Source organism: Agelaius phoeniceus, chromosome 1 (assembly GCF_051311805.1).
Source record: "Agelaius phoeniceus isolate bAgePho1 chromosome 1, bAgePho1.hap1, whole genome shotgun sequence".
NCBI classification, from domain to species: Eukaryota; Metazoa; Chordata; class Aves; order Passeriformes; family Icteridae; genus Agelaius; species Agelaius phoeniceus.
Window position 1 is genome coordinate 131,890,198 of NC_135265.1, and position 22,632 is coordinate 131,912,829.

The following is a 22,632-nucleotide window of genomic DNA, read 5'->3' on the forward strand; positions in this document are numbered from 1 at the left end:
GTACTCTGCATTCTCTGCATGCTCATCTTCCCTGCCAAACTGAGCCCCAGAGCCAGGGGAACACCTGGCTCAGCCTCAGAAGGAGCTGACCTCCCTGGCTGAGCATGGTGGGGCAGGCAGGGCGGCTGGATGAGACCACAGTGCCTGCTGCTGGTGCTGGGAGAGTAACACTGCTTTTCCTGAGCTGCTCCCTGGGTCACTCCATCTTGAGACTTGTTTGTTGGAGAGAGAGACATTGTCTGCTGCTTCCTTGCCTTTCTTCTATTTCTGCTGTATCACAGCCCCGTTGTGGAGGGGAGCTCAAGATCCCTGAGGGTGCTGAGGGTGCCTGGGTGCCAAACTCCCTCTGATGTGCCTTCCCCCATTCCTTAATCCTCAAACAGCTGCTGTCAAGGCCCATGCACTCCCAGCTGCAATATTCCAACATTAGACAGTGGCTGTATAATACCATTTAAGGAATTTTAGTGGGGCCAAAGCCTTTTCTTTCTTCTAGTGTAATTTTCATCTGATTTGGACTAGCCCCTTGTCTTTATGAAGGACATTTTATGGGCCATAGACCCCCAGGAGAGGCCTTCACAGAAGGGAGATCTGGGGGCTGAGAGAGACAATAGTGCCCATTTCTGCATGGATTCCCACCACCCCCAGCCCAATCCTTATTCCACCTAGATTTAGAACAGAATTTGGGGTCTAATGACAAAAGTGTCTATCAGAAAGTTCCTTTGGAAATGCGGAGGTTTTTTAAAAGCATGTTACTAGAAAGAAGTAGTTATATAAACAGCTAAAGGAAGTCGCTCTCCTAACCTGAGTGGAGGCTGTAAGGGTATCCTTGGAAACAGCTCCCTCTCCCGGAGCCATGCATGGCTCCCGCATCTTGCAAGGCGATGTAAAACCTGGAGTAGTCCAAAGGAATGGCACCGAGGACTTCAGGAGGCCCACTGAGCTTTATATTCCCTTGCCAGGAATTTCAACAAGGATGAAAGATGAATGTTTCACCAGACCATAACCAATCGAGTAAAAGTATAAAGAGTTAAAAGCAAAGTCACAGTTTGATAGGGAATAACAGCAATGCACCTGAGTGCTGAGACAAGGGCAAAAAGTGGAGCAGGAAAAGAAAGAGACATAGAATGGAGTTTACTTTTCAGTTGCCAAAGAAAAGTTTGAAGTATACTTCAAAATTTATTTAATCATACTCTGTAAAGTATGGGATAGAAATGTGGTTTTTCTTCAATAAAAGATATTGGACTATAGAGACACGTCAAAATGTAACATGTTCATATTATTATTAATATACCACATGTATAATTTATGTGCTTAACATAGACATTATTCCTGAAGAACTTTACCTTTAGAGATGGACAAATGTCAGTTTCACTTGTGATATTTCAGCTCCATTTAAGTTTAGTGACATTTTTTCCAACATACCTTTGTCTCAGTGTTTAGACTTTAGGTCTTAATTTAGATGCTTAAACTGATCTGTCAAAACCCTAGGTTGTTACCCAGAAAAAAATGTTTGGGGTGATGGTTTGCATTTTGACCAAAGGCTGCCTGTCACTGAGAAGGATATCCTGTTGGCAATATTTTTGTTAGGTCTGTGATCATACAGAAGAAAAAGTTACCATGGTGGTAGCCATAACAGGAGAAGGGCATACAGTATATTGCTATAAATTATTTCCCTCATTTGAAATAATACCTGTTAATAAAAGCATACTAGAATAACTGAATGCAACATATTTTCTTTTGGCTTTTTAGTTTGATGCTCCATATTCCATATTGATAAATGTGTCACACTTCCTAAGGCCAACAAGCCCACCACTTTGCCATACTTGTGCTAACCTGGGTGAGTGTAGCAAAGCTCCTATGCTGATTTTGTAATTTCATAAGAGATGTACACACTGTGATGCCTTTCTGGGGCAGTGTCTCAAGAGCATCAAATCACACCAGCAGCAAACCTTCTGACCTGTTGTCCTGTCCCCAGGCTGGATCCCTGAGGATCCTCTAGGGGGATGTCATAGGCAACCCCCGCTGCTCACACTCAGAGCATCCACACTGCTCATCCCTGCAGGCACCAGCTGAGCTGCTGCTGCTCCCTCTCCTCCCTGTGCCAGCCTGGCCTGCTTGTTCTAGGATGGACAGCACTGTGGGATTGAGAACAAATGTTCTCGGCCTGAAAATGGTAGCCTCATGTCGCGGCCCTGGTCCTAGACATTGCAGTGTGTGTGTGCTCAGTGAGATCATTTTCAAGCTGTGGTTTCCAGAGTGCATGGAGGACAGGAGGAAGTTTCCCTGCACCATCACTCTGGCACAGCCAGGGAGTGAGCTGCTTGAGGATGGGCTAAGGACACTGCACAGACACTGCACAGCTGGTGGGAGTGCAGAGCCATCGCCCCGGCAAACCCGGGAGCTGCACTGAGGGCACCCAGAGCTGAACCTCTAACACAGGCAGCGTCAGGCCCAAGTCTATTCCCAGGCTCAGTGGCTGGTTTCATGAAAGAAACCTGTCTGTGGGCTTGGGCTCGGGCTCATCCCGCAGCTGTGTCCCATTGGGACAGGCCAGTCATGCAGGACTGGGGCTTGCCAGGGGCTGTCGTGCAGGGCTGCTTCAGCGAGGCAGTGCGGACAGCAGGGACATGGGGCAGACCACCACATGTCCCCTGTGCTGGTACCTTGCATTGCCCAAGAGATTTACCTTCTCCATCCCACCATTTCCCCCATCAGCCCTGTGTCAGAAGTGACAGTCCCCAGGGACACTGTTCTGGTGACATCCCAGCTGGAGTACCGTGCTCAGCTCTGGGGTCCCCAGCACAGGAAGGACATTGACCTGTCAGACCGAGTCCAGAGGAAGCCACCAAGATGATTAGAGGGGTGGAGCTATGAGGAAAGGCTGAGAGTTGGGATTGCTCCATCTGGAAAAGAGAAGGCTTTGGGATGACCTGATTGTGGCCTTTGGGATGACGTGATTGTGGCCTTCCAGGACCTGAAGGGAGCCCACAGAAAAGATGGAGAGAGTTTTTTTTTTCAAGAGCATGTACTGCTAGTGACAGGAGAAAGGGGAATGGCTTCAAACAGAGAGAGTAGGTTTACATTAGATACTGGGAAGAAGCCCTTTACTGTGAGGATGGTGAAGACACTGGTACAGGTGCTATGGATACAGCCCAACCCTGTGAGGTATTCAAGGCCAGTGGCATGGGGCTCTGAGCAAGCTGGTTTAGCAGAAGATGGCATGGCAGCGGGGCTGGAACTAGGTCAGCTTCAAGGTCCCTAGCAATCCAGGCCATTCCGTGATTCCATGATGGGAGGCTCAGGCCGCTACGGCTCTTCCGGATCAGCTCCTGAAGCCTTCCGCGAGGTTGTGATGTGTAACGTGCGTTAATGCCCCTCTGCGGAACGACGGAGGCAGCGGGGCCGGCCCCGCCGCCGAGCCGGCCCCGCCGCCGAGCCGGCCCCGCCGCCGAGCCGGCCCCGCCGCCGAGCCGGCCCCGCCGCCGAGCCGGCCCCGCCGCCGAGCCGGCCCCGCCGCCGAGCCGGCCCCGCCGCCGAGCCGGCCCCGCCGCCGAGCCCCTCACACAAGCCCCGCCCACACACCCCAAACGCCGTCTCTCGTTCAGCCAGGCCGCGCGTACATTAACTCAAGATCCGCCCCCACTCAGTGTAGCCCCGCCCACTCCAGACAAGGCCCCGCCCCTCCCGGGGCCGCCGCCGTGATACGGGCGCATTGGGAGCCGTGGGGCGGGGTGCGCTGTGCGCGGCTCTCGCGAGAGCTGCCGCGGTCATCGCGCGGTGCTTGCCGGGCGCTCTTTCCTTTCTGGCGGCCCGGCCATCTTGGCGGCGCGTCTGCGGTGAGCGGGGCCGGGCCGGGGGCGCGGGGGCCGCTGCGGGCGCTGCTGCCGGGTTTTGACCGCTCCCCTCCATCTCCCTGTGTTCCAGGTACCGCCCGAGCCGCGCGAGGCAGCAACATGGTGGCCGCCAAGAAGACGGTGAGTGAGAGCGGGGCCGCGCCGGGCGCACGTGGTGGCGGAGCGGCCGGGCAGCGCCCTGGTGCGCGGGGGGACCCTGGCGTGGCCTGCGTTGGAGCCGGGGGTGCTGGGGAGCCCTTGGGCACAGCCCATCGCGGCCCTCAGAGCTCGGACCGTGGCCTACTGCCACTGGCCGCGCCCCCGCGATGTCCCGGGGGCTTGCAGGGCTCCTGAGATGGCTGCAGGAAGGGAGAGGTGGTGCCGAGGGGGTCCTAGTGCGGGTGGAGTTCAGGTTTTGCCTTTCCTGCCATGTTCTGGCCTTTCTTTTACAGAGGTTCTGACAGATCTGAGTTTCTTGGTCAGAGGTGGTGATTTTGTCCGTCAGATACGCCTAACCTGTTGTCATGAGCATCACGCTCCTGTGTTGTAATATCAGTTCGATATCGCACAGAACTCTTTCTTTCTGCTTCTCCATGTAACGTTGTCAGTGTGTGCCCTGGGGAGAGAACCTGGCTTAGATTTGCAAGGCCTTGACCAGCAGAGCTTGACAAGAGCTTGTCAGATACATGCAGATGTCACTGATTTATGTAGATAGCAGCAACAGTGCTTTGAGATGTATTTTTCTATTGAGAGATGTGGGGATAAGAAAGAACTTTCTGAACTTGGGAAAACACAATATCAGCAATGCCCCTGTCCATAAGCTTTCTTATACTCTGGTGACTGACTGGCCTTTCCTATTCCATGTTTCAGATTATAGGGAGATTATGAAAAGTGCTCATATTTGAAATTTCTCTAATGTGTTTTCCATTATTTTGAAAAGCGTGAAGTAACACAATAACACTTCTCTACGTCTTTTTCAGAAAAAGTCCCTGGAGTCCATCAACTCCAGGCTTCAGCTGGTTATGAAAAGTGGCAAATATGTGCTTGGGTACAAACAAACTCTGAAAATGATTCGTCAGGGCAAAGCCAAGTTGGTCATCCTCGCCAACAACTGTCCTGCTTTGAGGTAAGCAGATGTGGGAGAAAACAATTCTGAGATGGGCTCTTTGTACAAATGCAGTGTGTGCTTCATGCTAATTGCTCCAGAGACTTAATACAGAGGGTTTTGCTGGCATATTCTAGGATGCTCTGAAATTTGTCTGGTAGTTTGCTGTGTAATGATTTCAAGTCTAGAAGTGTTGAAATGCTTCCTGGTGTTTTTCTGGCTTTCTGATTCAAGGAGTTTGCACTAGAGAAAGTCTTGGAAGCTTTTTACACTTGATAGCGTTCACTAAGAGTGTTACGGGGCTGAATTCCTATGTTTTTCCAAAGTAGTATATTGGAAAATAATTTTATAGCTAGAAAAACTGATAACAGATTTAAAATATTTGAAGCACTTTGTCAAAGTTAGTTATAAATTTGGGGTCCTGGCCAGTGAAACTGATTTTTTGAGAATGTAATTTGTACTAGTATCATGATGTTTTCCTCATTGAATACCTGGGCCCTTTCTGTTGTTGAGGGATATTGACAGGCTCAAGACAATGTCAATGCACAACCCAGAAATTAGATACTTGAGAAATAGCAAGATTGTTGCAGTGGGCAGCAATCCCCAATATTAGTGGGGATCTGAAAATGGTTGGGAAACAGTATTGACTGCTAGACTCTCCTAGTGGAAGTCAAAAGAGAGGGCAGCATAGATGGACTTTTAGTTTTAAATTAAAATACATGGTTCCTTTCTCAGCTGCAATACCTGTGTCTCTCTGTTCAGCATCTGGTCACCACTGGCCATCAACATTAACTCTTAGTTTATGCACTTTGGTACATAAAGAAAGGCCTTCCAGAGGTCTGCAAGTGCTGAATCCTTCTACCATGTAAAAAAGAGCCTGAGTAGGAGCAGCCTGAAGGGTTTGTTGTTACAAACCTTCAGCAGACACTTAAGTAAAGGTTCCTGAGCCACAAGTGTGGAGTGATGCTGCCTCACAAGAAACAGCTGTGTTTCTCTGGGTGAGAAGGAAAAGTTAAGGGTTAAGTGTGGTAGGAGTTAAAGCTGCTCTCTCTGTATTGCAGTTGGTCAGAATTGTTTGTGGTCCTGTTAACACCCTGTTTTTGGATTTCAGAAAATCAGAGATCGAGTACTATGCTATGCTTGCTAAGACTGGTGTCCATCATTATAGTGGGAACAACATTGAGTTGGGCACAGCGTGTGGAAAATACTACAGAGTGTGCACACTGGCCATCATTGACCCAGGTAATTCCCTCCTGCAGTGTAGGGGCCAAATGAGGAGGTGTCTGTGGATCCTCCCTTCTCCTGTGAGTAGCAGCACTGAGCAAGGAATGAGCAGGAGTGATGACACACTTCACTGCATTTTTCCATCAGGTTTAACACTTAAAATTTTCTCTGACCAAGATCCTGTTCTTTTGTGAGTCCAAGGTTGTCAGAACCTGGAAGCACTGCTGCTTCTCTTGCACATAGCTCTTTTACTGCTGAGCCCTTGTGAGCATTTTGTCTGTCTGTAGGGAGGTTTTGGTGTCTGGGAAGCAACTGTATGGGACCTGTTTCTGAACCCATCAGCTAGGACATGAGCTTGCACAACATACTGTTTACAACAGCCCTGTTTGACTGTTCTTAGTCTGAGACAAAGGGTTGTGACTTGTCCTGCTTCTCAGAATAGTATATGGAAAAATAACCAATAGGCAGGTGGATATTCATCAAGGGAATGAAAATAGTGTTAAATGCTTCATTTTAAAGCTACATTTGTATGTAATTACTATGGTTTGGTAACAGTCTTTGCCCCAGAGAGTTGCTCAAATTCCTTATAGAATGCTAAGTAGGTGACTTCCCATCCTCTTTCCAGAATGTTTTAAGAGAAGAGTCAATCCCTTGTTCTGTTTGTTCACCGGAATGCATACACATAGATTTAATGATTTCTGTAATGACTTTAACCAGCTGTTCCCCAAGTCACAATGATTTGAATTTCCTACTGCTTCAGGAAACTTTATTTATCTTCCTTGTATTCAAATAGTAGCTGTAAACTTAATTGTCAAAATGTCACTTTCAGGTTTGGTTTTGGGTGGGGTGGGAGCTGTAAGTCAATCCTAATGCTCTGGAGCTGACAATGCGAATATTCTCGCTGTCCTGATATCTCTGTGATCAGGGGAGGCTAGACATTCGCTAGAGTAAAACTATGCATTGTGTCCTCCAGGACTAGATTCTTGTTTTAGTCCTGGCTTTGTAAATGCTGGTGACAGGTGTGTAATTATTGGAAAGTACTGTACTTGGATTAGAAAAACACAGTTACAAGTATTCTTATCATCAATTTTATCAAAATTATTTGCTTTTTTCCTAAGCAGACTGTCTGTTCTTTTAGGTTGTTTTCTTTTTCTAGAATCACTGTGGTGATTTTATGAGTAGGGGGTGTTTTTCTTACTTTTATTCCTAAAATCATCTTTCCATGGGTCCTCTTCTAACAATACATTTTTGTTTTACAGGTGACTCTGACATCATTAGAAGCATGCCAGAACAAACCAGTGAGAAGTAAATGCTGTAAAGGTGTTATTTCTACAATAAAACTGGTTACAGATCTCTTTTAAAGAAAAATTTGTATTATACTTTTGTTGGTTTTAGGGAACAAACTATATAAACGAAGATTCATTACCACTGCTGTGCTTCTTGTTCTGTTAGAAATAACCTCCACATGGCAAAATTTGCCGTTCTGTCTGTAGGCATTGTGGATCTTAAGAGGTAAGTGAAGGAAGGCTTGATCATGGCAAGTATGGTGCTAAATCCCAACAGGCTGAGGCTCCCTTAGTGTTTGCTTTTGGAGTGTTAATGCAAACACAAGCTGTAACATAAGGGACAATAGCAAATTTGGGATGTTGGTGGGGAACCCTAAGGGTTTACTTATGATAAATATTTCACACTGTTTTTACCAAGTGAATCAAGTACTAATGTGCATCAGTTCCTTTGTCTTTTCCATCCAAGAGTACATACCTGTAAAAGGACAAACAGGATATAGCTTCTAGATGTGTAGTATAGGCTTTCAGTAAGATACCAGTTAACTTCACAAAGCTGTTTTTAAATCAGTAGCCTTTTTCTTTTTTAGTTTTCTGAAGATATTGGAGACAGATGAGCTGGTGTTCTCAAGTCAGTTGCTGAGAATGTCAGTATCTTAGAGATTTGTGCCTGTTTTGTTTGAGACCATGGCTGCAGGATCTTCCTTATTACTAGGGATTGTGAATTGAGGTGGCAGTGATTTTCTGACATGGTAAAAGCAAACACTTAATGAAAATCAGGATGTACCTGTAACCTCTCAGAATTCCAGAATATGCCAAAGTATGAGGGATCTTTCAAAGCTTGCTATTGTATATCCATGCACACTCACCAGCTTGTCTGACATCACTTAATCACTTGAGTTTTGCTGCAACTACTACTGTTATAAAGTGAATGAAGTTTGGTGTTTCCATTTGGAGATAGTCAAGAGGCAAACTCTGAGGTGTGTCAGAGCAAAGGAGTAAGTGCTGGTATATTTACCTATTAAAGCACAGATCTGGATGCGTTGCAGTTAAGGGAAGAGAGTGAGACTTGAAGACACTTCAGGTGACCAGAATAGAAGCAGTTTGCGTGGTTTTGTTTGTGTTTTAGTGTTTGACAGGTGTGCAGCTAGCTGAATTGACCAAGTAATATTTTCAGAATTAATATACTACTTGCATTCAGGAAAGTTAGAGAATCAGTGAATACTGACCAAAGGACAGCAGGGAGAAGTTGAGTAGTCTAGACATAAGGAAAAGTTTTTGAAACTGCCAAGTTGTGATGCCCTGACAACCCAGCAGACTTCCCACTTTGATAATTTAATTCCATCATAGTTTAAACACAAATGTGTAACTACATTTTTACTTCCTACTGATTCCAGTAGTAACTTTTTTGAAGAATCCAAGTCAAGCCTAATGGCTGTGAATGCTGTCTCACTTGTTCAGTGTATGTCTGTACATAGAACTATATATATACACACACAATCTGTGTGCTTAAAATACTAGGAGTGGAGGAGGGAAATACAGAAAAGCAAGTCAAATTCATACCCTAAAAATACTTCAAAACATGGAGGTTTCATTTCAAAAAATAACACCATTTTATTATTTTGCATAGCTTATTTCAGTTGTTCTGCTTAATTAGAACTTCTGCTAGTTACTAAATTGTTTATATAAAATTATCAACATTTCTTATCTGCAATCAATGCAAGACAACACATGGCATATAAATGCAAGGATCCAGAATATTCTTTTCAACTTCAGACACAAAGATGTTATTTTACTTCAAATCAGTTTAAGAAAATAGCTCTGACAAGTTTGTATGTATAAATATACAGTGTAGTGTACACTTCAAATTCTGATCAGTATTTTAGTCTGTTTTCCAAGTCTTCCATTCTCTTTGTCATTTCTTCCAGTAGATAAAAGTTAAGGAAAGAGAGCTACTGATAAAATGCATTAAAAAGTCAGCTACCTGATCGCTATGGTCCATAAACATTCTCGTTTCTCCTCTTAGAATCCCAGTAGTTTCTCATACAATATTCCTTTATTTTCTTTTGATTTGATCAGCTGAGTTGAGAAAGCTGTGTGAAGCCCCATTATTTAACAGGTTTACCTTGACATGGAGTTCAGACTGTAGCTTATTAAAAAGGCTGGTTCTACAAATTGATTGTTTTTCTCTTATTTTAAAGTGAAGGTAAATATTTATCTAGTTAATGCTGTTTAAAGATGTTTCACTTAATCATGTGGAAAACTGCACATAACTAGTAATAGATTATAGAACTATGGGGCTCTGAGACCCCAGTAAGAATGTCTGCTCCTCATGATCTGTTCCTGTCCACAGTTGTGACAGTGGTTTCCAGACAAATGTGGAAAAGAGCACAACAAGTCCATGGGATCTAGGGCTGGTTCCAGTTGCAGTAAAAAGCTGTAGCAATACAAAGTAGTGTACAGTATCCCTTTCCTGATAAGCACTTCCAGTTGGCAGGAATGCTGTCTCCTGCAGGAAGATGTTGGACCAGTACTGTTTACTTCACTCTCTGAGTGCCATGGAAAGGCTGCAGCCAGGGGAAGCTGAGAGGAAGAGGAGGCCTAGCATCAAGTGAGATCTGAAGTCACTGAGATCTACCTCAGAAGGAAGAATTTGCTGCACCCCACTCCTTGCTTGTTTGACTAGAGTCTTGATTTCAACATTTTAACGTCTTGCACAAGGGAAAATGGAGAACTGGGCATATAGATTGGGATCTTTGACACATTGCTGTTAGGAATTTTTTAGGGCAGACAGGCAAATAGAATTTTGCCTCTAGAGGTTGGCCAGAACAGCTACGTGTACTGTCCCCCTCATTGTCAGCAGGAAAATCTCTTGCTAGTTAGGAGCAAGGGTGTGTATCTTGCTTCTGTGGGTGTTCGGTCTGCCTGGACATTGGGTTTGGTAATTGCTCATCTGTCTGCTGTGGCAAGGTTACTCTGCATAGGAGCACCATGTGAACTGCATTTTCTTCAACAGCCATATTTCTCAAGTGTTCACAGAGGCAAAGTTGAAACAGTGAAACTGCACTCAACTTACTGATAGAAGTTAATGTAGCTGGACACAAAACAGTTTGGACTGGTCTCTCTGAATTTTTATTGTGTAAGTGGAGCTACTTTTGTAGCCAGTTCTCCCTCCCCCACCCCCCAGATCTCTGGATGAGGACTAGCCAGCAGTCTGCAGTTACCAAGGACTAGTGTAGCACCTCATACCTGAGCTTGCTCTTGAGATAAGGCAGAGAAATTAGGTTTGTAATAAAGAGGAAACTGGATTGTTCATACTCTTCAAAGCAGCAACTGCACAGTGCTCTGAGGAAGTGCTTAGCACTATTTCTATCAAAATTTCTAGTCTCTGGTTTGGTATTGACAGGTTTTCCATTACCTTGAGCCATTGGAGTAAAAATCATAGTTGCCTGCTCAAATGGTAAAGCAAAAAAGCACACGTTGCTAAGCTTCTAAGCTTAGTAACTAAGTTCTTTGAGTAAGCTCAGACCTCCTCGCAGCTCAGCTGCAGGAGATTATGGTGAAGAGCTTCTGAAGGGGCAAGAATTGGTCTTGTCAGCACGCAGGCTGGAATGCTGCATGTCATGTAACACTTAAGGATGTGGGAAATAACCTAGAAATTTTTCTCCAAAGTTGTTGGAAGAAGTCCTGTCAGAGCAGTATGTGTGTTGATGAGCATTTGAAGCACCTAGCAATAACCTTACATGATGGCTTTCTCCTCTTTTATGAAATCTGCTTTGCATGGAGTTATTTAATAAAGTGATTAGAACATAATTCCTTAAATGTCTGCCAAAGGATTTACTTGGGAAGGTGAGAGATAGGCTGGCTGTTGCAGGTAGGCAATGTTCTGCATCAGGTTACCAGCCACCGAGGGCTCTGCTTGCCTCCCTCTGGACTGCCTGTTCACAGTCTGAAGCTGTTCTGTCTGGGAAGCAGTGATGAGCTGTTGGTATCACTGCACTCCTCTGTGCAGAGGAAAAGTGCTTACTGCTCTTGCACACAGTTACACAACTCAAGTACAAGATGTGATGTCTTGTTAGCGTTTATTTGATCAGAAGCAGCTTTCATGAAGAAGACAGGAATTTGCTGCATAAATAGTGCACAATGAGTTGTATTGCCAGTTTGCTGCTGTTTCCTGAGACGTGGATATTGCAGGCTGGGTAAAGGCTGCTGCACTAGCAGCTCCCTTGAAATAGACTGAGTGGCAGAAGCTAGTGATCTGCACTTTGCTAACTTTTATCTGCATTTCTTTTAATGCAAGATTAACCAAACCTGAGTCCTCTGATTTCCTCCTTATCTAGAGTATGGTTTTAAATGACTCTCTGCATATGTGCCTTACCAAGGAGTTCAGCAGGGAAACATCTCTTGTACCCCTGTAGCCAGTAAATACTATTTCAGTAGCATCTGAAGAAGTAACCCAAAGCAAAGCATGTTTGTCTTGAATTTGACCAGTTGTTTCTTTGCTGTTCCTGAAGGTGTTTACTGTAAGGAGTTATTAAAATTCAAGATCCTTGTTAATATTTTGGTTCCTTCTATGAAGGAGAAGCAGATCAAAAGTTAAAGGCCTTGCTTATTGGCAACTATTACGTAGTTTAGATTTTCATAACAATAAACTGTTTATAGCTATGGAGGCAGTTTAGCCTTGATCCAAGAACATGTAGTTTGTTTTAACCTGCCTTTCTTACCTTACCTGTAAGGAGCAGTTACTCAGAAAGGATATATCGCTGGGTGAGTTTTCTTACTTCACTGGTTGCATAGTTCTGGAATGTCACAAGGTTTTCACATTTGCACTGGTCATTGTCTTTTGAGGCTTTTGCTGAAAAACAGAAACACTTAAGTATAGGCTAAATGCTGAATAAATTGAATAGGATGGGGAGGAAATGACAAGGCATTATAAATGCAGAGCAGGTTTATTACAGCTGCCTGTTCTCAAAACAGGTCAACATCCCAAGGAACACCCTGAGGCAGATTCTGTTGGTACTGGAAAACAGTACACAATGTGTACTCCTCCATGTTCAAAGAACAGTCTGGGTTGTTCTAAACAAAGGAACCCAGTTACCTGTTGTTGAGTGGATGTGACTGTCTTCAAAAAGATACTTGTGGTGTACTGCAAGATGTGGACAGTCAATGACATCTGTGATGGCTATTGTGGTTGATTCAGGTCCTGCAGGAAACCCCCCCAACACTCTAAAAATCAGACCCACTAAATTATAATTTTTTTCCTACTTGCATGCACCGAGTTCTCCTTAATTAGTAAGTAATCTCATTCAAGGAAAGGATTAGGGATACAAAGCTATGAAGGAATCAGGCTGTTAGGCTGTATTTACTATATGCATGATATAAGTTGTGGGTTGCAAAACTGAAAGGGAATTGTGAAGGTTCCTGTGAAAAACAGAAGTGATTGAAAGTTGAACATGCTTTAAGTATGAAGCCCAGTGTTGAAATACAAGCCTCCCCATGAAGTATTTCATTCAGATGATGTAAGAAGCATGCAGCCATGCTTTTCTTATAGTGAATCTCCATTTTTCACATTGCAGGGTGACTCAGAGGGACGAGGAGGCAGGGACATGGGATAAACCATTTTAGCTGAATTGTGAGAGTTCTCTACAGAAGGCAGCATAAAAAGGCAGCAGGTGAGGACACTTGAGTTAAAACAGCCAACCTGAAGGCTGTGGACCAGTCCTATGAAGCCTCCCAGATGATGCATCCTGCTGGTGAGGTGACTCTCTCAAGGCTGGTAGATAGAAATTTCCAAAGGAAATGATATCACAAAAGAGCAATAAAAATGTTCACATTCCCTATAATTGATGTTTCTTGCCAGTAGCTTGATATTTGTCTTTCATAACACACAGAGAATGCCTCATACCTGTGTAATTTAGAAGAGGTCCAGTGTTGAAACTCCACAATTTGCCCTTCAACTCAGACTATCAGAATAATTCCTCCAAAACCAAAGTGATTATTTAATAATAGTGAAGCAATCTGAAGTGACAGCAATCTACTTTGTGTCCTACAGTGAAAATTCTTTCATGTTTCATTATCATCCATCATCCTTTGGGGTGAACTGAATAAGAACATTGCTTGGAGAAAGAAAAAGTTTTTTCCTGTCCTTCAGTTTTCTTCTTTATAATGGGAAACATTGATCAGGGAGTTGGGAGTTTTTAGGTGAGAAGGGTGCAGCAGAGTCTATTTGATACACTACAGGGAAAAAATACACATTTTTTAATTCATGAAGCACAGCCTTTAAAATGTAAGGATTTATTTCAGAGTCCGCACCCCGATCTTTTCAGTCAAGAGATGGAAACAGAAACCTGTTGGGAGGCGGAACCGCAGCCATTGTGTGCCCTGCCCCTTTCTTGCCGCCAGAGGGCAGCGTGGAGGCGGCTGCGGTTCCTTAGGCGTGGGTCCTTCCCTAGGAAATTAAACACAGTCCACTGACTCCGGGGCCCTTCACGGCCCAGATGAGCTGAAGAGCAGGTGTTTAACAACTGCACGTGACCCATGATGCCAGGGTGATGGAGCATCTGGGACACAGCCCCTCCTCTGGAACCCAGAGCTCCTTCCCTAAAAGTGAATGCGTGGCGGTAAAAGGTGACAGTGCAAACTCGCATGATGATGATGCCATGAAGATGCAGTAGGGAGGTGGAAGATGCTTCTGTGACATCCAGGTTTGCTATAACTATTGGAGTCCCTGCTGGTTTAGTCAGTTTTGACAGATGCATAATAATATACAGCTGTGCTAAATTGCACTGGGAAGGAGATGAGGCCCTTTTGAGTGGAGGTTGAAATTACTGAGCATGAATATCAGGGAAGAACAGATGAGTGGTTCAATAAGGAGACCAGAGACCAAGCAGCAGAACTACAATATTATATAGAGAGCTATAGATATCTCAGTCTGCATGGGAACCAGCTGCTGGAAGGAACTCAGAATTTGGTGAAGAGTTCAGGGCAGACAGGCGTGGGATGAGATCACAAGGGAATGAAACCAATGAGAAATAGAGTCTAGCTGAAGAATGATCAAATGGGAACAAGGATGGTGAAGATTTCTGTTGTAGGAGCAATAGAGCAGGTAAGATGAATTTTGAGTGTTTGACCCTGGGTAATGACTTGCTCTAGAAGTTGTTCAGGAGCTGCAAGCTAATGAGGGGCTTGTTTAGGAAGGGCAGAGGAACTGACCTGAAATGTTTGAGCTTTGGACACTGGGCTGGTATGGACATGTAATTAGGGACAGAAAAATGACAGATGCACTGGTAGAGGTGTGGCAGGAGGTCTCCATTTTGGAATAGCAGTTGGGCATTTAAGAAACTCCTCTTCAGGCTTGAAGAGTAGTTGGGGCTCTAAGATTTCTGATTTCATTGCCTCTGTGAAGCTGAATAAACACACAAGTAGTGACAGAGGCTGATCACCCTGAATCCCTTGGTGAAGTCAATGCAATGAATAAATTTGTTGGGGAACAATGCTGAAGTTGAATGTTGGTTTTTAGCGTTCTGTTTTGTAAAAAAAACACTGAATTGTTAGGAGGAGCCTGTGAGAGTACCATCAAAAGCAGTGTCTGAATATTTGCTGAACTGATAACGATCCACAATTTGGAAGGAGAACAGAATGTTAACCAGCTGGCTGCTGAGTACTGTCATCTGATCAGGGCTGGGGTCTTGTGACAAAAATAGTATATGACCATGTAATTAAAAGCTCCCACAATGCACATGCCCAGGGCTGAAGCTGCAATCATATTGAGTGTGTATTATGTATGACATTGCTGGAGCCTCGTTAGTGCTTCCAGTCAGATGAGAAATTAACATTAACCAAGGCACTGAATGGGAACCTTCCAACTGAATTCCTTTTAATAAGAGGCAAGAGGAAAAAAAGCCCCTCCTTTTTTGCCTTTACTACTAGTCATCAAGAATAATTAATAATAATCAGGAGCTATTTTACAAGGCAGATGCTTTCTTGCAGAATAAAAGAAAAAAGCCTAACCCTCAAAAAAACATTTGGAGAACTTCTACTTTAGTTGGAAACATGCAGTGCATCCACAGCTGGGATTAGGGATGAGAGGCTCTGTCAGTGGAGTCCATGAGGACAGGATCTCCTACTGTTCTCACAAGGTGGAGCCTCAGAAGACCTCAGCTAAGGACCAAAGCTGGAGTAAAGATAAAAGTCATTGCTATTGCAAAGGAGGAGAAAAACTGTGCTGTATACAACAGAGGGAATAAAAAAAAAGAACTTTTAGATTGTGTAACAGGTTTGGAAGCAGAATTTCTGGTGGAGTGAGTTGATGAGTAATAGGTAGTTCTGGAGTGTCCAGAAAAACAAGGCTGGTCAGTCCTCAGTTCACAGGTGTGAGGCATTCATTGCCTGTTGTTGAGAGAGGGGTAGGACAGAAGCTGAAGCACCAGTGCTGCCCAGTTACTGGAGGTGTAGACAAGAAACTGCCACAAAGGGGCAGGATTTACTTCTTTTTTCATATTTTAAATAATGTAGTTAAAAGGAAAAAAAAATGTGGTTGCTAACCACTGTTGTGGGTACCTGAAGGATGCATTTCCATCCCTGAGCTCTGGGGTTTGCTGGTCAGTGAGAGTTATTATACTGGGGTTTGCTAATGAGTGAGAATTATTGTTCGGGCTGCCAGATAGTTTTGGGTTTGGCTTCTCCAAAAGCTTTTAAGATGACATGCTGTCATTGGAAGATTGTCTGCCTAATAAGGTTAATTGAACTGACTTGGTTTTATGTTATCATTTAGTATTTCAGAAAGATGAAACTAGGACTTCTTAGGACTGAAGGACAAAGAGTATGCAAGCTAAGAAACATCCTCAAAGTCTTTTTTACAGATTCTTTCTTGAGATCTGTATAAAGAAATGTCCTGCAGCTAATTTTATACAATAATGTAAAAGAAAAGAAAAAAAAAAGGCAACTTCTGTTTGGATTTAATTCCAAGAAAAACAACCAGATAAAATCTAGTGAAAATTAATTAATCTTGCACAATTCTAATCTTATGACAAACATCATTCCATGTGTTGTTTCTGAATTTTGCTTCAGGTACCAGTTTGAATGTGCAAAAAAATACTGAGTCTTGGAAATGTGTGAGTGGGAGCGATACGCTGTCCTCTCTCTGGTTCCATAGCTTTCATGTCAGCTCAGATTCCCCCTTCCCCTTGCAAAACTTCATCTGGGAATGTTTATATAAAAGCTGTTTGTTCCAGAATGAAGAAGGGTGCTTTCTGAAACAAATCTTCCACATTTGTGTAGCAAAACTCAGAGCTTATGCAAAACTGACATCCACTCTTGGATGTATGTAGCTATGAATGTATGTTCAATGTACTATTTTTAGTCTATAAATACACACAACAGGTCTTGATGATTTATTTTGCTGTGGTTTCGGTTTTTGCTGCTGGTCTTAGGATTTTTTTTTTAATTCTCATTAAGGTACTACAAATCCCTGATTATTATCCCACATTCCTAATGAAATATATAATGTTTATTTGGTGGAGTGGGGTTCATTGCATGGCTGACTTAACCAGAGAAATAGAAAAGAGAAGAAGTGATTAATTCTTCTAGGCATAGAATTGTACATTTTATGCAACTTTCATGAAAATAAAGGGAAGATAATTTACCCAGTGATGGATTAACAGTATATATTCTTCATGGATTCAAGGGCAGAAAAATCCAAAAAAGCAAAACACCTGAAAACATTCACTTCTATAAGGAAAATGGAATTTTTTTTACCTTCACAGATTTGGGCTCTTAGCTCTTCACTTATGTCCTCCAGAGCTGTGAAATCCTCAGCATAAAAGAGATGTTTATATGATGGCTCAGAGGCAATTTCCAGCAGTTCTTCCTCAATTGCTTTCCCTATTCCAATGGCATAGATGATTATACCTGGATTCAAAAGAAATTGCACATACTTATTATTTCAGCAGTTCTAACTCAAAGCACTTGTTCGTCCATGAAAGGAAAATAAGAGAGAAAGGGAGAGCCCAAGAAATGTATATTATCTATAACTTTAAAATCAGTGAAGAGGCTTAATATGTTGTAATTACTGGGAGATTTGCAGAAACTCTCTTGTTTGCTGTAATTTGATATACAGTTTTTGTGTTAAAGAGATGACACTTACCTGGCCACTACTGATAGCAAATGGTCCCAGAAAGAGTATTACAAACAATCCAAGAGAATCACACAGTTCAGCCTCACAATTGCACTGCAAGTCCCTGGTTTGTGTGTGTCTGTAGGGTATATGCAGTGCAGGGTTGATGGGAAAAACTGTTGCATATTAGCAAATGGGGCAGAATCCTGAAAGATGGCAGTAATTTTTCAGAAATATACCTAAGTGCTTCATTGAAATCCTCAGAGCACAATGAGACTTGATTCTTGCTCTCTGAGGGGCACTAACAGGCTGGAAGGCCCATGCAGGAGGGTAAGAATGGGAAACCAGAAATTTATGGGGCTAGGAAAGAAAAAGCCGTACAACAGTGATGCTAAGGACAAGTATTTCCACAGCAGATGTGCTAGGGAGAAGGTAAGTGAGGATGTGTAGTTTTCTTAACTCTGGAAGCAGGGAAGGAGGGAGTGATTCAGAGCCCTCTCAGCAGATAGATTTTAAACAAGCAATAACTACAAAACATAGAGATCTTCAATAATCTCTTTTCCAGTAGTTATGTTTTTATGCTCATGAGCATATGATCTGATAGAACATTTCTCTTTATATCAGTTCTGGCTTAGAAAGTGTCCACAACAAGTACTGATTTTGTGATTCATAGTACAGCTATGAGCTTCATAGCTCTTACATGATTCAAGAGAAGAAGCTGCCTTCTCTGGTTGGTTTCAGATAAAACTTGAGATGAGGAGGTTTGATATCTTTATTTAACATGAGATGATAACTGCTGCACACTCACTGAATTGCAACTTTTTAACACCTCAAAATATGCATTTTCCAAGTTTTTAACTTTTAATGTATCTCCTTACTTTTCTTCATGAATCTGCCTACCACTGCACTTTATCCAGGAAAGGAAATTGTCCACCAGAAGCTATCTCAATTTAATGGATGCACCAGTTATTGCTGAAGTTATTGCTATTTAAAGACTTGGGGATATCAGTGATAAAGTATTCAAGGTCCATTTCATATCGAGCATTACTCTATTGGTTTTGCTGCAATTACACAGGGAGTGGGTTTGGTTTGTAGCATTGCAGAGTCAGTGTAAGCAGTCCAGAGCTGAGGTTTCATTCAGCAAGTAAGAAGTTGGTTTGTACTTCTTTCCTTCTGTAAATCCTCCATGTAGTGTCATCTCACTAGCAAGCCTGTAAATGTTTGGGGGTTTTAAAGTTTTTAAAATCACTTTATCTTTCTTTGGAATGCCACTCTTGTTAGCATGTGCCCTTCTCATATCCTTGGGTGTTTTCCCCTTTTCTCCTTATAGAGAGGTATTGATCCTGATCAATGCTCTACTAATCATGTATCAAATTCTGATTAATATGTCAAATCAATAAAACAAGCACAGAAAAAAAGATGTGGAAAATCTTTTGAAGTCTGGCTATTTTCTCTGTGTTGTGGACTATCAGCCATAGTTCTTAATGCAGTTTCTCATAAAATTAAAAAAAAAAAAAGGTTTAGCAAAGAAAAAAGAGATTGTTTATTTTCTTGACAAGTTTTGAAAATTTTCAGTTCACTCTGCTAAACAGATGAAAAGATTCTGATTTGTGGTACAGGTGTTCTGAAGGGTGGATGTCTGCCCAAACATATTAGAAATAAAAATCACCAGTTTTCAGTCACATTTCAGCATATAGGCATGTAGAAACAGTAAGATAGACAGCACTACAGCTATATTCTTTCCAAAAGAGTCCTCTTCCTTCCAGAACACCATTAGTGCTATAAAACTGGTTAAAAATAAATAATATACCCTATAAACATAAATATAGAAAATTATTACCATAGTATTTCTCACAAGAATAGATTGCTGTATTTTGAAGAGACAGCTTGGGGTTTCTTTTCTTGTTTTCCTAAAATTTTTGATGAAGTTCCCAGTGTTCCCATGTCTCTGAATCTAATGTCTACCCTTAGAGGATACAGGGTAGGGTACAGAGGGTACAGAGGATACACTCAGGGCACACCAGGTGGGTGGCACCACTACCCGTGGTGAGGCATTCCCCAAGAGTCCTGCTGTGGGGAGAATGCACGTGTCTGGCAGCAAAGGCCCTTGTGAACACAAAGATCTGATGTGCAGGACAGTGGCCACTGTCACTGTACTGGCCAGACTGCTTTGGCAAACACTCTCTTGATTAGACATCCAAACTGCTACTGCATCTTATTCCTAACAATATTTGCCTTTTAGAATGAGACAATAAAAACACTGACACCAAACATCCACTTACCACGTTGCTTTGCTCTGGTAGCCCACTCAGACACTTCATCCTGGGCCCGTCCGTCCGTAAACACAATGGAGATTCGAGGCACATTTGCTGAGAATGGTCTTGCTCCTTCTGTCTCTGTGAAGCTTCTCTCAGACATTTGCCTCAGTGCCAGTCCTGTCATGGAACCTCTGCCCATGTATTTCATTTGTGACACAGCTTTCTTCATGTCTTTGGCTGAGCTGAACTGCTTTAATGTAAACTCTGTACGAACCTCAGTGGAATACTGAAGCAAACCAACTCGAGCAGCTTTGGGTGAAATCTCAAGTGTATCCAAGACTCCTGAGACAAATTGTTTTACAATTTCAAAATTGTCCTCTCCAAGACTTTTTGATCCATCAATCACAAACACCAGGTCAATTGGGCCTTCAGTGCATCCTGTGAAAAGAGCAACAGAGTGTACAGATCAAGAAAAAAGTCCACAAGACTGGGAAAGGGATCCAGATACCCTGGCAAAAATTCAGGGATCATTTAAAGTACCCTGTTCCTGGCTGTTCCTACTGTCACAATGTGTCTGAAGATGTTGTGTACAGTCTGTCTCAAAAGCTAAGAGTGGTCCAATGACTGAGAATTTAACAAAATTATAACCACAGCAAATATTTACTGAGACATATTCTGCTTTGCAGAATACTACATCTGTTAAAAATGCTTCAACAATCAGGAAATGTTTAGAATTACTCTTCAGTGAAGAGAACTGAAGAACATAGCTAGCACATAGACAGAGTTGCCATAATTTTCTTCCAGAGATAAGCCTGTATACTAAGCTTGCATTTGTCAAATTTGTCAGCACTAAGAGACATGGAAGAGAATCACTGAAGTTGCATTAGTGTTGCAGGCGTTATAAAATAGTTTTAAAACTATTTAATTATTGAGAGAATCAGTATTGGCGAGCTAAGGGTTTTTTTGCTTGTAAGTGTCTACCAATTTTGTAATTATGTAGAAGACTTACGTATTGCTGCTGTATTTCTGGTTGACCCATTAGAGCTGGGAGTTTGTCAGAAGACAGGCAAATTTGTAAAATTTGTATTTCTCATACTTTTTTGCAAATGCACATGCAAAAATCAAAGTAGTTTGTAGGGCATCAATAACAAGGTTAGGGATTTTAGAGATTGCAGAATGTCTTCCAAGCTGCAGACTGCTTCTGCCAGGTGGGTTGTCTTGTTTTGCTTTGTTTTGTTTTAAATTCTGGAGAGGAATTGCCTTCAGCAGGCAGAGATTAGTGTGTTTTGTGCAAAGGCTAGTTGCAGGACTCCTATTGGAGCTAGTTCCTATTGGATCAATGTAGCTTCCAGGGAAAATATGCCATACTAAGGAATGTAAGATTTGCTTCTTAGTCTGGACCAAATAAACTTTGACCTCCACTCATCTCTGATCTTTGTACAGGCAGAATGCTGTAAGCACTACACAAAAGAGAATTATTCAGCAGAAATCACTCTGTAGAAATTATTGGAGATATTTGTTACCAAGTCAAAGTACAAATAACAGATTTTCAGCTTTAAAGCCTGGACTTCTCTTCTTAGGAAATATCTATTTTAAAACTGCTCAAGAAATCCTTCTTGCAGTCATCTGAGAAAAAGACACCTCACATGTACTAAGGTGATGAAAATGAAATTAATGTACATATCAGAACCACCTCAATACCACTGCATAAGTCAAGAAAGGACAGCATCGTGCATGGTGTCAGTTAGGATCGAGAACAGCCAGAACTTGTTACCATCCTAATCACAGTCTCCTCAACTAAGGCATCCATTTTTGGCAGAATAAATGTTTTTATTGAATTCCAGTAGAATTTCTCCTCCAAGTATTAAAAGATGATGAGATAAATACATGTTATGTTGGAAGATAAGCAAATAAAATTAATGAGATTTTAAAATGTAGTACATAAAGATAAAAGACCCACAGTATATGGACCTGATTAAAATGTACATTCCTTGATAATAAGATTCCCTTTTGGCTTTTCCCTGATGTTTCAAAAGAATTATTATTGTACTAAAACAACTCTTCCAATTTGATAGATTTTTGCTTATGTGAGCATCAAGCTAATTGTTTGTGACATTTTCTGCCACACACATATGCCCTGGGATTTCAAATATTATATCATCTTTGAAATGAGAGGTTGTGGCAGTGTTCAAAGCCAAGCTGTATTTGGCTTGGAGACACCTGGTCTAGTAGAAGGTGCCCTTGCCATCAGCAGGGAGATTGAACTAAGTGATCTTTAATAAGGTTCCTCCAACCCAGACCATTCTATGATTCTATAATTTTTTTGAAGGGAGGTAAATTAATTTTAGAAATAAAAGAAACAAATGCTTTCAAAATAAAATATACTTACTTCTGCATGTTTTCTGATCCTCTTTTAGTACATACCCCTCCTGGCATTTGCAGATATAGGAATCGCCATTATTAACACACGCATATTCACAACCATGGTCAACTGATTTACAGACATCTTTACCTACGAAAAATTGAAGTATTTATCTGTATTCTATTTAACATTTTATAAATCCAAAGACCCCAAACAGGATATCTGAAGAACATATGATAAAGGAGTACAATATCTTTGCTAATTTATGTAGCAATGCCAGAGAAGAGGGGCTGACAGACATAATGAGTTACTTACTTCGACATGTCCTCCCATCTTGTCGCAGGACAAAGCCCTCATGGCACTGACAGCTGTATGAGTTGTTATTATTAATGCACACATGTTCACAGCCATGGTCAATGGATTTACACAGGTCTTTATCTGAGAATTGTTAAG

General features: G+C 42.3%; 2 protein-coding genes and 1 non-coding gene across 4 annotated transcripts in view; 2 read left to right on the forward strand and 1 right to left on the reverse strand.

Moving 5' to 3' along the window:
- The first annotated feature begins 3,716 nt into the window (after nt 1-3,716).
- On the forward strand, nt 3,717-7,590 carry RPL30 (ribosomal protein L30). The gene is made up of 5 exons (XM_054636091.2): nt 3,717-3,836; nt 3,925-3,974; nt 4,814-4,959; nt 6,050-6,180; nt 7,422-7,590. The coding sequence occupies exons 2-5, from the start codon at nt 3,954-3,956 to the stop codon at nt 7,469-7,471; spliced, it is 348 nt and encodes a 115-aa protein (XP_054492066.1). The 5' UTR covers nt 3,717-3,836; nt 3,925-3,953; the 3' UTR covers nt 7,472-7,590.
- LOC129131531 (small nucleolar RNA SNORA72) lies at nt 7,049-7,183 on the forward strand. Its single transcript, XR_008535683.1, has one exon. It is a non-coding gene; the product is annotated as a small nucleolar RNA SNORA72 (small nucleolar RNA).
- A 1,444-nt stretch (nt 7,591-9,034) lies between the features above and the next one.
- Nucleotides 9,035-22,632, reverse strand: part of MATN2 (matrilin 2) — a 68,303-nt gene continuing 54,705 nt past the window's right edge. The window contains exons 20-27 of one of the 2 annotated variants that reach the window (XM_054636076.2): nt 22,495-22,617; nt 22,207-22,329; nt 19,842-20,255; nt 17,202-17,354; nt 13,147-13,218; nt 12,544-12,648; nt 12,205-12,300; nt 9,035-9,372 (exon numbers count right to left, since the gene is read on the reverse strand). In XM_054636076.2, the coding sequence (XP_054492051.2) occupies nt 9,320-9,372; nt 12,205-12,300; nt 12,544-12,648; nt 13,147-13,218; nt 17,202-17,354; nt 19,842-20,255; nt 22,207-22,329; nt 22,495-22,617 (1,139 nt within the window). In that variant the 3' untranslated portion in view covers nt 9,035-9,319. The remainder of the gene's footprint in view (nt 9,373-12,204; nt 12,301-12,543; nt 12,649-13,146; nt 13,219-17,201; nt 17,355-19,841; nt 20,256-22,206; nt 22,330-22,494; nt 22,618-22,632) is intronic. The other variant, XM_077187649.1, reaches the window with a different exon arrangement.

Bases quoted from the DNA above. Each gene is read 5' to 3' on its own strand.
- RPL30 (XM_054636091.2), top strand. From the start codon at position 3,954: ATGGTGGCCGCCAAGAAGACG. The intron at 3,975-4,813 runs GTGAGTGAGAGC...CGTCTTTTTCAG, and splicing joins TGGTGGCCGCCAAGAAGACG to AAAAAGTCCCTGGAGTCCAT. The intron at 4,960-6,049 runs GTAAGCAGATGT...TTTGGATTTCAG, and splicing joins AACAACTGTCCTGCTTTGAG to AAAATCAGAGATCGAGTACT.